Source organism: Cuculus canorus, chromosome 6 (assembly GCF_017976375.1).
Source record: "Cuculus canorus isolate bCucCan1 chromosome 6, bCucCan1.pri, whole genome shotgun sequence".
NCBI classification, from domain to species: Eukaryota; Metazoa; Chordata; class Aves; order Cuculiformes; family Cuculidae; genus Cuculus; species Cuculus canorus.
The window spans coordinates 22,559,922-22,572,135 of NC_071406.1; the positions used below are offsets into that span (position 1 = coordinate 22,559,922).

Below are 12,214 nucleotides of genomic sequence, written 5' to 3' on the forward strand. Positions count from 1 at the left end.
TTAATTTCATTGATATGTGCTTTTTTAACTAATCCTGGTGTGGTGACGAGACGGATCTCACTTCTCAAACCAACAACTATTGCTGGTTGTTCTGCACTGACGATTATAACATACTTGAAAGAAATGAATGTTTTTTAAAGAAATAAATAAAATGGTGGGACTTGCTGTGTTTAAAAAGATTTGTTCATGCTCTGGCAGACTCTACTAATTCAGCAGAAGATCAGCTCAGGAGAATAGTTCTCTCCTGGGAATGCTTAAATTAGTTCCTCTAAAAGATCAAGCTGTACCAGCAAGAATTACTTTGCTGGTATGGTTTTGTCCCAGTGGTTTTATGAGTGGTATTGTCACATTGTCAGCCGGTTTGGGTTGTAGAGTACTCTCCTTAGCTAATACATGTCTGGTGGCAAAACTTTTAATTGCAGTGCAATCCAAAGACTGCGGGAAAAGTGGCTGTTTCCAACACGTGCTTGATAAACACAGTCCAGCTTTTGGTCATTTGGAGTCTATTTTGTCCAGGTAACCCTCTTGTAAAAACTGTTTCACAAAAACAGGTATGGATTAAGGTAGCTGGTAGACAAACTTTGGCAGCGACCTACCTGGATGTTGCAGAGGGGTTGGTGGGAGGTTGCCAGCTGGAAGTTCACCCAGCTAGAAATAATCTGCTGGAGTGGCTGGGGTAAAGGCACCAATTCTCTCGTGTCCCCTCTGGTGTGACAAGTGGTGATGATGGACGGCCAACCACTGCACTGTGAGCAGGCATGGCAGAGGCACAGGCACATTGCTTCTGCTGACTGTGCCATGGCAGCATCAGCAGCCAAGTCGGAGTCAACTTTGCTGTAGCCGTGTGCACAGTGAATGTGAATCAGAAGCTCTGACATTTATAGAGTCATGGCCAGGGTCTTCAAATTCACAGGTACGTCAGTTTACAGTAGGCCATGCGGGTGGAGTTAAGTGGACTTCACAATTTCCATTATTAAAATAGGCAACAGGATTCTTAGTGCATAATTGACTGAATTTGCTCATTTGGGAATGACATTAGGGTCAAAAGGAGTTGATACGCCCTCTGGCATATGTCTCAGCTACAATTTTGTAACATACACCTTCTGTTATCACATCTTTCATATATTTTAGTGGCAAAGCTGCTCAGTTAGAATTTATCCAGGTGATGGACCAAAGTCTTCAAGAGACAGACCAAAGATATGAAGTCAAATGCAGAAAGTGCCTGATTCTGTGGCTGGCCTTCTGCAGAAAGTTGTGGGAGCACCACCAATACTCACTCCAGAGCTGAAGGGTTTATACTTTCTCTGTCCAGCTCTACTTTGTAATCCTCAGAATAATTTACAGTGCATCATGAATCACATCTGTATAGACCTTTAATGAACAACTTCACTGATCTGACTTTTTAAGTAGAAAAGTAGTGCCTTTGCAGCTGAAATCACCAGAAAAATAGAGACATCTATGCAGATACACAGGGTTAGTAAAGCATTGTCAAGATGGGTCTGCACTATCAGATTTACCAGGGGCTGCCAGGATCACTGGGCTTTCTTAATAGCATCAATGTGTGCTTCTTGACAGATGCATGGCTTTACTACTAGCCCATTTTTATTTGTTTTTTCAGTCTTCCCCATGAGGAATGCAAGATGTGCCTGTGTCTCGCATGACACACAAGCAGCTGTGCAGCCTTCTCTTCCAGTCATGTTAAATTTTACTTAGAAGTAAAAGTGCCCTGTTTTTGTGTCAAGTTCAATGGGAAGCCTTTGCAAAAATTGTTCTTTTTATGCAATTAATATCTTTACAGATTTTGTCTCTTGTGTCAGTTCTGCCTCTGGAGCTTTATCTATCTAACCAAAGTTCCAGCTGTGTTCTGGCTGAAACTTATCCTCACTTGAAAGCAACTGGCTCCTGTCAGAGCAACTGGGAGATCCAGCTGAGGCTTAGGTTGCCCCTGCGCTGGTCTGTCTCTCCAGTGAGCAATACTGTTGCAAATCTGTAGTTTAAACTTGCCACAACAACAAGAAAAAAAGAGCTGAGGTGGATGTTTGACGTCATGTAAGACAATCTAAAAATTCTGAGTTCAGTTTGCAAATTAGTAATTGTTTAAGTGAGATGAAGAATTTATCCCCATGAAGAATTTAATGGATTGCTGCCCAGCCTTGCAGACAAAGCAGCCAAGTCTGCTCTGAAGAAATGCCTGTCGTATTTGGCTGGCAAGTGAGGTCATCTCCGTGTTGTGGAAAGCAAAACATTTATTGCTTCTTACAGATTTTCTCTCTGTGCAGAGAAAAGCTGAAATGAAGTCTTGTGAGGTCTGAATAGTTGGAAACCTCCTACTTTACTGTATGTCAATTAGATTAATTTAAAAGCTGAAGCTCAGTTCATACTGTCCTTCATTTACATCTGTGGATTGGAAAAGGGGGCATAGTGAAGGCTGTCCGAAAAAGCCGGTGGCCAGTGCTCAAGCCATGTTACTGGTTTTCATATCTCAAAATCAGAAATTTAGATTGTAGCAAGTGAGTGGCCAGTATAGATTCTGGAAAAGAGGTGTTGCGTGCTGTATCACTGACACCTATTTAGCAAATAACAGCTACTTCCAAGAGAAGCCAAAGCCAAAATGTTAAGGTTTAAAATTTGTTACTAGAAAATAAATGGAAACATCAATGGCTGTGCTGATATCAGTGCCTGTAAATAACGATGGATGCAAAGAGTGGTCGCTGGTAAAGCTACTGTCCAGCAGCAGTAAGGGAGGAGGTAAGGAGTCCTGCTGCCCGCCTGTCCGTGGCCTTGCAGCTCGTGCATCCTTTCTCTGCGAAGGCTGGACCTTCCCTGTGTTGTCCAGCAGGACCTGCCCTGTGGTATGAACAGTGAGGGGTTCCTCAGGCAAGCTCTGCCAGCCCTGTTGCACTGTGTTATCTCTGCCTTTACAGAGATTTTGTACCGCAGCACTACTTCCATGTTTGAGGGAATCCTGGTCACCTTCTTTTTTTCAGTCCAAGTTTTACATTCATTGAATAAATGAGTCTGAATACTTGGCACCTCAACTTCCGGTTACTTTCTGCCTGTTTTGTACTTATGTTCTTTCCCTTTGGTGTTTATCAGAGCAGCTTCCCTTTCCACAGAAGCACTGTTATTTATAAATTACCATTTTATTTGCGATATGCTGTATATTAAATGGGCTGTAGATGATGGTTATGTGGCTTGAGAATAGAGCCCTTAATTTTAATGTGTTTTATAAATAATTGGCCTGATCCAGTGTCCTTTGACTTCAGTGGGAGTTATCCAACAAGCGTATTTACGCAGGAGCAGCCCAGCTGCCAGCGCGGCGTCAGCAGGCAGCACGCCTTTGCATTCAGCACAGTTGCATGTCCGTCTGCCAAGAACGAATTTTGCCGATTCAAATTTGCTCAGTTTGTCAACACACAGCTCCCATTGAACTTTGTGGGACAAGAATCATTCTTGGCACGGGGCCGCGGGCAGCCCGAGGAGCAGTGTCCGCTGCCGGCCCCGGCTGTGGTGGGAGCTGTGCAGCAGCCACAGCAGCAGCGCCCAGCCTTGGCTCCCCGCTTTGCCAGGCTCCAGCTCCTGCAGCATGGGATTGCTGTTGTTTGACTGATGGGAAGAGTCAGTGATAAAAAGAGATTTCCTAGGTTAGTTTTCAAGGCTTTTTCTTTGGTTTTTTTCGTGGCTGTCTGGATGATTAATGTGAATAGGAAAATACTGTTGACCCATTTAAATCATGTTAGACGACATCCATGGCTCATCTGCATAATGAAATACACACTGAACATTACAGCCTAAGTATAAGAGCCAATGAACTACAAAAATACTATTTTACTCATTTAGATTATGAAGTAAAATATAGGACATTAGTACTAATCATAGTATTAAATTTTAAGCCATGCAAATTGTAATTGTCAGTGAAAAAGAACTATAAGTTGAAAAGGCTATTAGCATTTCAGCTTTAACTGTTAATTTGAGTAATTTTTTTTTTGTTAGTGTGCAGCTTGGAAAAGTCTATATGCAAAATGTTTAACAGTAAGTACGGGAGTGTTTGGTTTATATCATTACTTAATTTCAGTCATTAAAGAAATGTTAGAAATATTGATTTGTAGCATTAAAATGCGTTAACATTTTATATTATGAAGAGTAAACTGTAATCTTTACTTGGATAAAATCAAATCTAAAAGTAATCAAGACATGAAATAAATTTTAAGCGTTTATTTAAGTACCAAAGCATAAACTGAAGCCTTTAAAAATATGGATTTTGTCAAATAGGAACATAATTTTCAGCATTTTAAACTAAATACAAATTTTAAAGTACTGAATTTAGGCTGTCAGGTTTCTATGGTTACCTGCCTTTCCAGCAGTTTGGTGAGATGTGTAAATAGGCCTATGAGTCACTTGTAATTATTTGGGTTTTGTTTGTTATAGTTGTAATTCTGTGTTCAGTTTGAACCTAATATAGTTCACACCACATGCTTTGGTTTATGTATATTTTAGTGCATGTGATTGGCAGTGATTGAGAATTTCTTACGGAGTGCTTGTTTTTTTTGTCATAAGTGATGTATGTTGGTACTTCTGAAAATGTAAACAACTTCTTCCTGTATCACTGTTTGATAAACAGGGACTTTAATAATAAGAAAGAGGTCTTTGTAAAAGTTAAGCAAGGAGATAAGCAAAAGGTATTTAAAAAAACCCACAATATTACACCGGCTCCCAAACATTGTACCATACTCTTCCAAATTTGATCCATAATCCTGTCATTATAATTTGTTCAGTGACCCAAATGTCACATATTTATGAATAAGCTTCCAAGTTACGCATTAATAGCGCATGCTAATGACTGACAGGTTTAAAAAGAAATGTTATAATAAGGATGCTACAAGTTATCCGCAGCAAGCCCTTGACTGCAGCATCTTCCTTGTGCAGATCATCTTCCTGAAAAAAAAGTAAGACCTTGTTTCCACCACCACCACAATATCTTAGTAGAAACAGCTGTAGTCTCTAACACTTATCTGCTCATATATTTTGGAGTCTGGGTTATAGGACATAACTCTTCAGTCTTGCAGTATTCACTCTAGCAGGACATGTATGTGTTTTCTCAGTAAAGACTCACTGTCCTAATTTAACTTGTGTTTTCATCTGAAAACAGGACAATATAAGTAATTAACATTTAATACAAGGCAAGAAGCACTGCTAGCTGTAATTTTTACCAAGTGAGTAGTAATGTAATCTTACTTTATTAAAGTATTCATCCCCAAATTGCTAGCAGTGTACACTTTTTTTTTCAATTTTGAGATAAGACTGGCTTACCGTTTGGGAATCACCTTGTATCCTTAGAGATTTGGCTGCAGGTGTATTGAAAGTCATTATTGCAACGGGTCTTATATTTTGTGGGGGGAAAAAGACTCCTTACTGCCCATGCTCTTCCTGTGTCTCAAGCTACAACGTTCAGGAGCACTCTTAAATTTTCTATGCAGAGATTACTCTTATTTCAGCAGCCTAGCTCACCCACTGATAGGGTTTCTGTGGGAAATGTTTTTTTGTGGTGATTCAGGCATATTTTTTCCATTTCAGGTGGAAATTTAAAAGGTTAAAGTAGGATTTATTTTTAACATTTAATACTGTATCAGGCGTGTATATAGGACATAACCATGCCAGTTGAAAAACAGTTTGTTTCACAGAGCACCTGAAATAAAGATTTTATCCCAGTAGGATTCAATGAATGTTAAAGCTGTGGGTGGGTGCATATTAACAACAAGATTCGGTATTGTGTGCGTGTGTAAGGACTATTTGAATAGCTTATTATTTCGATCTGAAACAACTGCTTTTTTCTAAACCAAGTAACTTGTTCCAACAGTTGTTACTTCCCTACGAAACCAAAATAGTGAATACAATAACCAGTCTTTCAAGCAAAAGTAATTCTTCTCTGATCTTTTAAAAAAATTAGAAGTAGATAGTGATTGAAAGTGTATTTAAATATGCAAGCCTGTGGAGATATGTTTCTCATTCTATTTTATTCACTTTATGATAAATTAATTTACTCAATACAGGAATGCAGTAACGTAAGAGGAGTGTTTCTCTTGCTAGTTGTAGAAGTTGAAACTTGCCAGATGCTGTGATCTGGAGCCTAAATTCCCCTGATATTAACTGTGTGTGAAACTCTTAATATTGCTTTGTCCAGTACCTACTTTATTTCATTTTGCTGTGGTACTGCTTTAGGCAACACTTTCTTTTTATTTTCTACCTGTGTTAGTTTTTCGGAGAGAGAAAATGTAGTAGGAATAACAGTAGGATGGAAGGTTCTATTAGAGAACTACAGTGCGAGAACTACAGTGCGCTGTTCCCAAAGTTAAACCTGTATAGCTCAGTTCCGTTTTCTGTAATAGACAATTAATTCCCTTTGTTTGTGAATGAATATAATTCAGATATTGTTAAGTTGTATGCTATATTTTTTAAATCCTAGGATAAAATGTGAAAGAGAATTTTACTCAGTTTGTGAATTTATTTCTTATACTGGCTTGGTATGCATCTGTGTGTTTATGTGTATATGACTGCTCGATTGGTCAAAGGGGTTTTTAAGTATATAAAATTAATTTTTCCTTCTTTTCTTGTTTGTTAAAGTTGCGCTGTCGGTTGCTGCTGATAAAAGGTGGCACCGAGCCAGCTTCCTGCAGGAGCTATGGGGAGGGTCATGGCTTGTCATGACCTGGGCACCATTACTTGAATGTTGTTATTATTGGGATGAAGTACCCTTAGGCTGTCATCCTTCCTGTAAATAGAAGAGGTTCTGATTCTCTGTGGTTGCCCAGTTTACCAACTTGTAGAACAGCTATTTTGTTGGCCCTAAGTTTGACTGAATAATGAATTAAAAGAACAGCACTATACCAGAAGGCACTGATTCATTGTTTTACTGTGCTAGTCTAGACTAAGTCATAATAAGTAAAGCTGAACAAGAACATGTTTTTATATAGTTTATAGATTTACACACGCTTATAAACGTCATTTTTATTAGCATATAGCAAACAAATTCCTGCATTTTCCACTCTCCATTTTGCCCAAGTAAGGGTAAAATTTTAATTAGCAGGGAGCATAACTGGTCCTGAGAGCCAGACTGGACTTTTCTTCAGTGTTGTTGAGGAGTCGCAGTGGTCAGCAGAGGGGCTGACTCCGCTCCTTTGGAGTCGGTTGGCATTTGGTCATTGCCTTGCTGTATTGGCTCATATGAGAGTAACAATAACAGCAATTGTGTTAATGCCTTTATTAACAAAACAACTTCTGTTGCTAATTTCCAGTTAGTTTCAATAATTAAATAAAACAATGCCAATTAGAATACGCTGTTTGCAAGATACTGGTCTGTGTTTGGGTTTATCCAGGTACAGTCATCGGCATGCTGTTGTTGAGGTTTTCACCAATGTGTTGCTGCTGTAACTGAAGTCACATCTATCTTGACGAATATTTCATTTCCCCAATCATGCTATTAAAATCAGAGTGTTTTTACCCTTTCATTCCTATTTTCTCTTTTCCAGTACCATCATGACAGCTGTGGCTACGTCCTGTTTACAAATTGCTCATAGTTGCATTTTCAGTAGTCCTCGTGGGTTTTGCTTTCCCCTAATATGGGCAATTAGGAGGAAATATTTCTCACGAGCATGGATATGCTCTTCTTGTAATGACAGAGTCCTGCAATGCAGGAAACAGAGCTGCATGGTGTCCATGTCCATGATTTCCTGATGTGGGAAAAAAGTGTGGAAAGCATCTGGAGAGGAGAACCCCTTTACCAGCTTGTTTCCTGTAAGCGAAATTGGAAGACCTTGTCTGTGCAAATAGATTTCAAAATAGAGTCTGCCCTTTGACTGTCTCCATAATTACACAGCTCTCTCTGTATTTTATTTGGCTGCCAGAGCAGTTAACCCCTGGAAGTAAGGGGCTGATGATGGCGTGACCAGCACGGGTATGCAGACATGACCATCTGAATACACTCTTGTTTGAAGAAGTCTGTTGTTAAGACCTCGTTACAATATACTTTTACCAAATTCAAAAATTATTATGTGTTGGGTTTTGTTGATTAAGATATGTTACATCCTTAACCTACAGGAAATGCAGAGGTATTAGTTGCAAAAAAAGGAAAAGAAAGAAACAGAAAAAAAGTTTTTTTGTGGCTTTGATGTAATCAACATCTGTCAACAGAATGAATTTGCTTTTGTTTAATTTCAAGGGCTCTTGTCCCTCTACTTTGCCCAATCAGTTTCAACTTCTGCCTCAGGCATTTCCCTATGTTGTTCTTTTTTTTTCCCTTTTTTTTGAGCAAATGCACAGGTTATTGCCTGTGAAATGTGAGCTGTTCTTCTGCTACACAGGTTACACAGAGTTGGAGAGAACCTTTAATCTTTCCCATCTTATTTTTGAAGCTGTAATGCTTAAAGGGATTACAAAGTCGGTGTTTTATTAGGCAGAATTGCAATTACAAGTACATGTCTTTTAAACCACAGCCATGACTTTGGATTGAAAAATGGGAACATTTGTTAAATAATAAATAACATAGTGAAAAGCTATGTATTCTTACCTGGTCACATTGGTTGGATTCCACATATTATTATTCATAATGATTTTTAGTACCTCACATTAAACTTTATTCCTCTGAAGTTTCAGCAAAATGAATATTTGCTTTAAGAAGCAAACTTGTGATATAATATTAAAATTACCTGACAAGACAAATTACAGATCTCTAGTGTTTTACCCCTAATGCATATATACTGAGAAAATTTTCATGGTCGTTCTCTTTTCAAGTAAAAAAAAATTAAATTAGGTGTTTTAATATTAGTTCTCTGAACAATGCTTTTGTCTTTAATTGTTCATATATATTAAGTAAAATTTACTTTATCAAGAGCAAGTTGATTTTATTTCCTACATCAGTTGGTTGTTAATTCTTGTAACCCTAAATAATTTTAGTACTGTGCTTCTGTTTATACTATGACTAAATTACTTTAAAGTATATTAATTTTATTTCTTGGCTCTTTTTAAGGTATACTCTTGTATTTATTGTGTCAGAGAACTGTCATGAATTTTTTGCTTTGGTAGCGTTTGCTAATTGCTTGGAAATTAGAAAACTTTCTTAAATGAATACCAAAAGAAAAGGTTGCTGACAATTACATTTGATGAATCATGTGGCTGAGCATTTTTTTTACATGGCCACCCCACGCTTCATTCATTGAAAACATAGCTGATAAATTGTTGTAACTGTTAAACAAGGAGCATTAGGAAATGGCTTATGTGAGAGTTCATTTGCAGTATCTCCCTTTAAAAATACTTCTTGACCAGAGGAAAATCACGTCTAAATGACTAAAATCAACTTAATTAAGGGTCATTAATAGAGATACACATGAAAAACTCTCTGCTCTGTTAGTGAAATGGGAGCATTCCATTATATGGTGTAGCATGCATGAACAGATAACAATTAAAATAGACCTAGAGTAAAAGGCTAATAAATATAGGGCACATTGTGCTGCAAAGTCAGTCACTTAAAATGCTCCCACCCATCATCATACTTGAATTCTGTTTTCAGCCGCTTTGGCTGAGTCTTTTAAAAGAAAAAGAAAATGTAACTTCCACACAAGATAAATTCATCTGGTAATTCACAAAAGCTCACAGTGCATATTTATGTTATTATTACAAATGAAGGTCTGGAAGCTGTGCTGAGGAATCCAGCGGCTCTGGCAGGACATGCGTACATACGGATTGCACAGTGTGATTCACTGTCGAGTCAGAGGAGCAGCTGACTGTAATTTTCTGTGCTCAGCACATCGTATCTGCTGATGTGATTTGAGTAACGCTGGTAATAATTCTCCTTATGGCAGCTGATAGTCAATATTCTGTTACTCGTGGCGAGTGACGTAGCCTTACTGTTGGGAGAGAAGCAGCGTGTAAAGGGTCAGCTTTGCATCCTGGCTGTGCTGCTGTGCTACCAGCTGCCCGGCTTCAAACTCTGGGCTCGCTCCGATGGCTGCAGTTTCCACCGGGAGCTGCACAAATCCCACACTTATGAACTATGTTATAGTAATGAATATATGCAGAAAGCTTAACAAAAAGCATGTGCTTGAGTGCCAGTGTTGCAGCAGTCAATAAGGCACTGAGAAAAGCTTTGATAGGTGTAAGAGATGGGAAGGAGGGAATATCAGAGCCAGACTTGTTCCTGTCTCCAGTGATTGATGATGTCGCTATATCAAATTAGCAGTGAATATAGGAGCTTAAAAAATAAAAGGAGCTGTAGCAACATTAGGAAGGCCTTCTTAAGCAAGGAAGTGTGTGGATGCAGTCCAGATTTTCATTATAAAACAGTAAACTCATATTTTAATGTAACTTTATTTTATTTTATTTTTACTTTGTAGGAGAATGTTTTCTGTTGTGATTTTTTAGATTTCAAATAAAGGTTTAGTTATCCTGTGTTTATAATTCTTGCGATGTATTTTAGGACGCATATTATAGTATGGTGATATTTATTTGGTTGTCGTATTTCACCTGTTCAAGAAGTAGATATTTTCGTATGTGTCTGGTTTATAATGAGTAGTTAGTAGAATAACAACAGACTACGGTACCTTATTATCCTGTTATCTTGTGACAACACTTACAGTGTGTCTTTGGGAGAGCAGAGGTAAAAATTTTATTCAAAATAAAAAGATGTCCTTTCTGAATGTGGGATAGTCAATAGGTGTGCACCCATGAAGGTAAACTGGTTTAATGTATTTAAGGGCATATATTTGGGACATTTGGAGTTTTTTTGCTCAATAATTGACAAGCACACTTGCACCTTTCCTTCGCCAGTTGACTTTTACACAGTAGACTTGGTACCTGGGCAGCGTGCCGTGCATCAAAGAGCATTTGAAATACACGTTCATGTATTGCCGTCCACATGGACTTCAGCTGAGCGCATGAGTGAGTGTTGGTTTTCAATATATTTATAATACCTTCAGCTGCACTTAGAGCAAGATACTTCCACCACACTCTGTGAGAGCTACCTTAACTTATACTGGCAGGCTGATTGCTACTTCTGATGGCCCAATTGTTGCTGCCTGGGCAGATTTTGTGCTACCAGAAATGTGTGCAAACTAGACAGGGAGTTTGTAGGATGGGCTCTTTGGACACACTTACAGGTTATGCAGGTTAGGTGGCCCAGATTTTTTTTTTTAACTGGGCAATGATTTTTTCTTGTGAAGGAAACCCTAGGGAAGCAGTAGATTATGAGGTTGTTGATTAAGTGATAATTAAAACATCACCAAACCAATCCACTCTCTGTTAATTTGGCAACTCCACTTCTGTGGAGTCACCTGAAAGAGGCAACTTCCATTGGGGTTATATTGAGAGCTAATTTGAGCCTCAGTCTGCAACTCTGCCTCATTACTTATAAACAATTTCAAAAACAATAAAAAATTGCTTGCATTGAGTAAGTCTCTACAACTTTTCAGGTGTTATACAAATTCAGATACAGGTCACTAAACATAGCACTGATCAGTGTGCAAAGAGACAGTCAAGAACACTTCTAAAGCAAACCCCCTGCAACCGTTTCATTCATTCAGGGGCTTGAGGCTCAAAAAACAGTGTGTAACTTGAATCTCCTGTATATTGTGGAATGCTGTAAAAGGGCTGTCTATTGTGTGCATGTGGAAGGATAATTTCTGCATCTGGACGTACTAAATGAATCTGAAGGAAGGTACAATACAAAAATACAAGTATAGAAGAAACTCTTCTTTTAAAAAAAAAAATTACCTAGTTACAAAATATGCAGTAGATTAAGTCCTTAATTCTGTGATATAAAAATGTTTAGTTCTGTTTAAATGAAAATCTTTTTAATAAAAAGTAGTTATTTATAGGGATTATTTGCCACAAAAGACTGCTCTTGTGTTTGTGTACATATGACATTTTTCAGAAGCAGATTCACTATTGTGTGAAAGTTATGTTTCAAAAAATCCCTCTGTTGAGATTGTAGAATGTTTGAATCATGGAAGTATAGACCACATGTAGTTGCACTTTAATTAGGCAGTGTCAATGATCCTTTTGAATTTAGTACGTTTCCTGATTTTGATGCTAGCATTGTCTTTTATCATGCATTTTTTTGGGTCTGTTGTCTCTGAAAACCTTTGGACGTCCATGCCCTTTTTTGCCCTTTTTTCTTAAGGGAGGCAAAATGTGTTGTTGCCCAACAACTGAGTTTGAGCAATGA

General features: G+C 38.2%; 1 protein-coding gene across 4 annotated transcripts in view; it reads left to right on the plus strand.

Moving 5' to 3' along the window:
* The window catches only part of METAP1D (methionyl aminopeptidase type 1D, mitochondrial), a 47,711-nt gene that overhangs the window by 13,005 nt on the left and 22,492 nt on the right, over positions 1-12,214 (plus strand). Inside the window, exon 2 of one of the 4 annotated variants that reach the window (XM_054070185.1) lies at positions 10,819-10,929. The exons of 1 other annotated variant lie outside the window; for it this stretch is intronic. In XM_054070185.1, the coding sequence (XP_053926160.1) occupies positions 10,819-10,929 (111 nt within the window). Of the gene's footprint in view, positions 1-7,148; positions 10,930-12,214 lie in introns of those variants that run through there. 2 more of the 4 variants (XR_008450436.1, XM_054070184.1) reach the window with 2 other exon arrangements.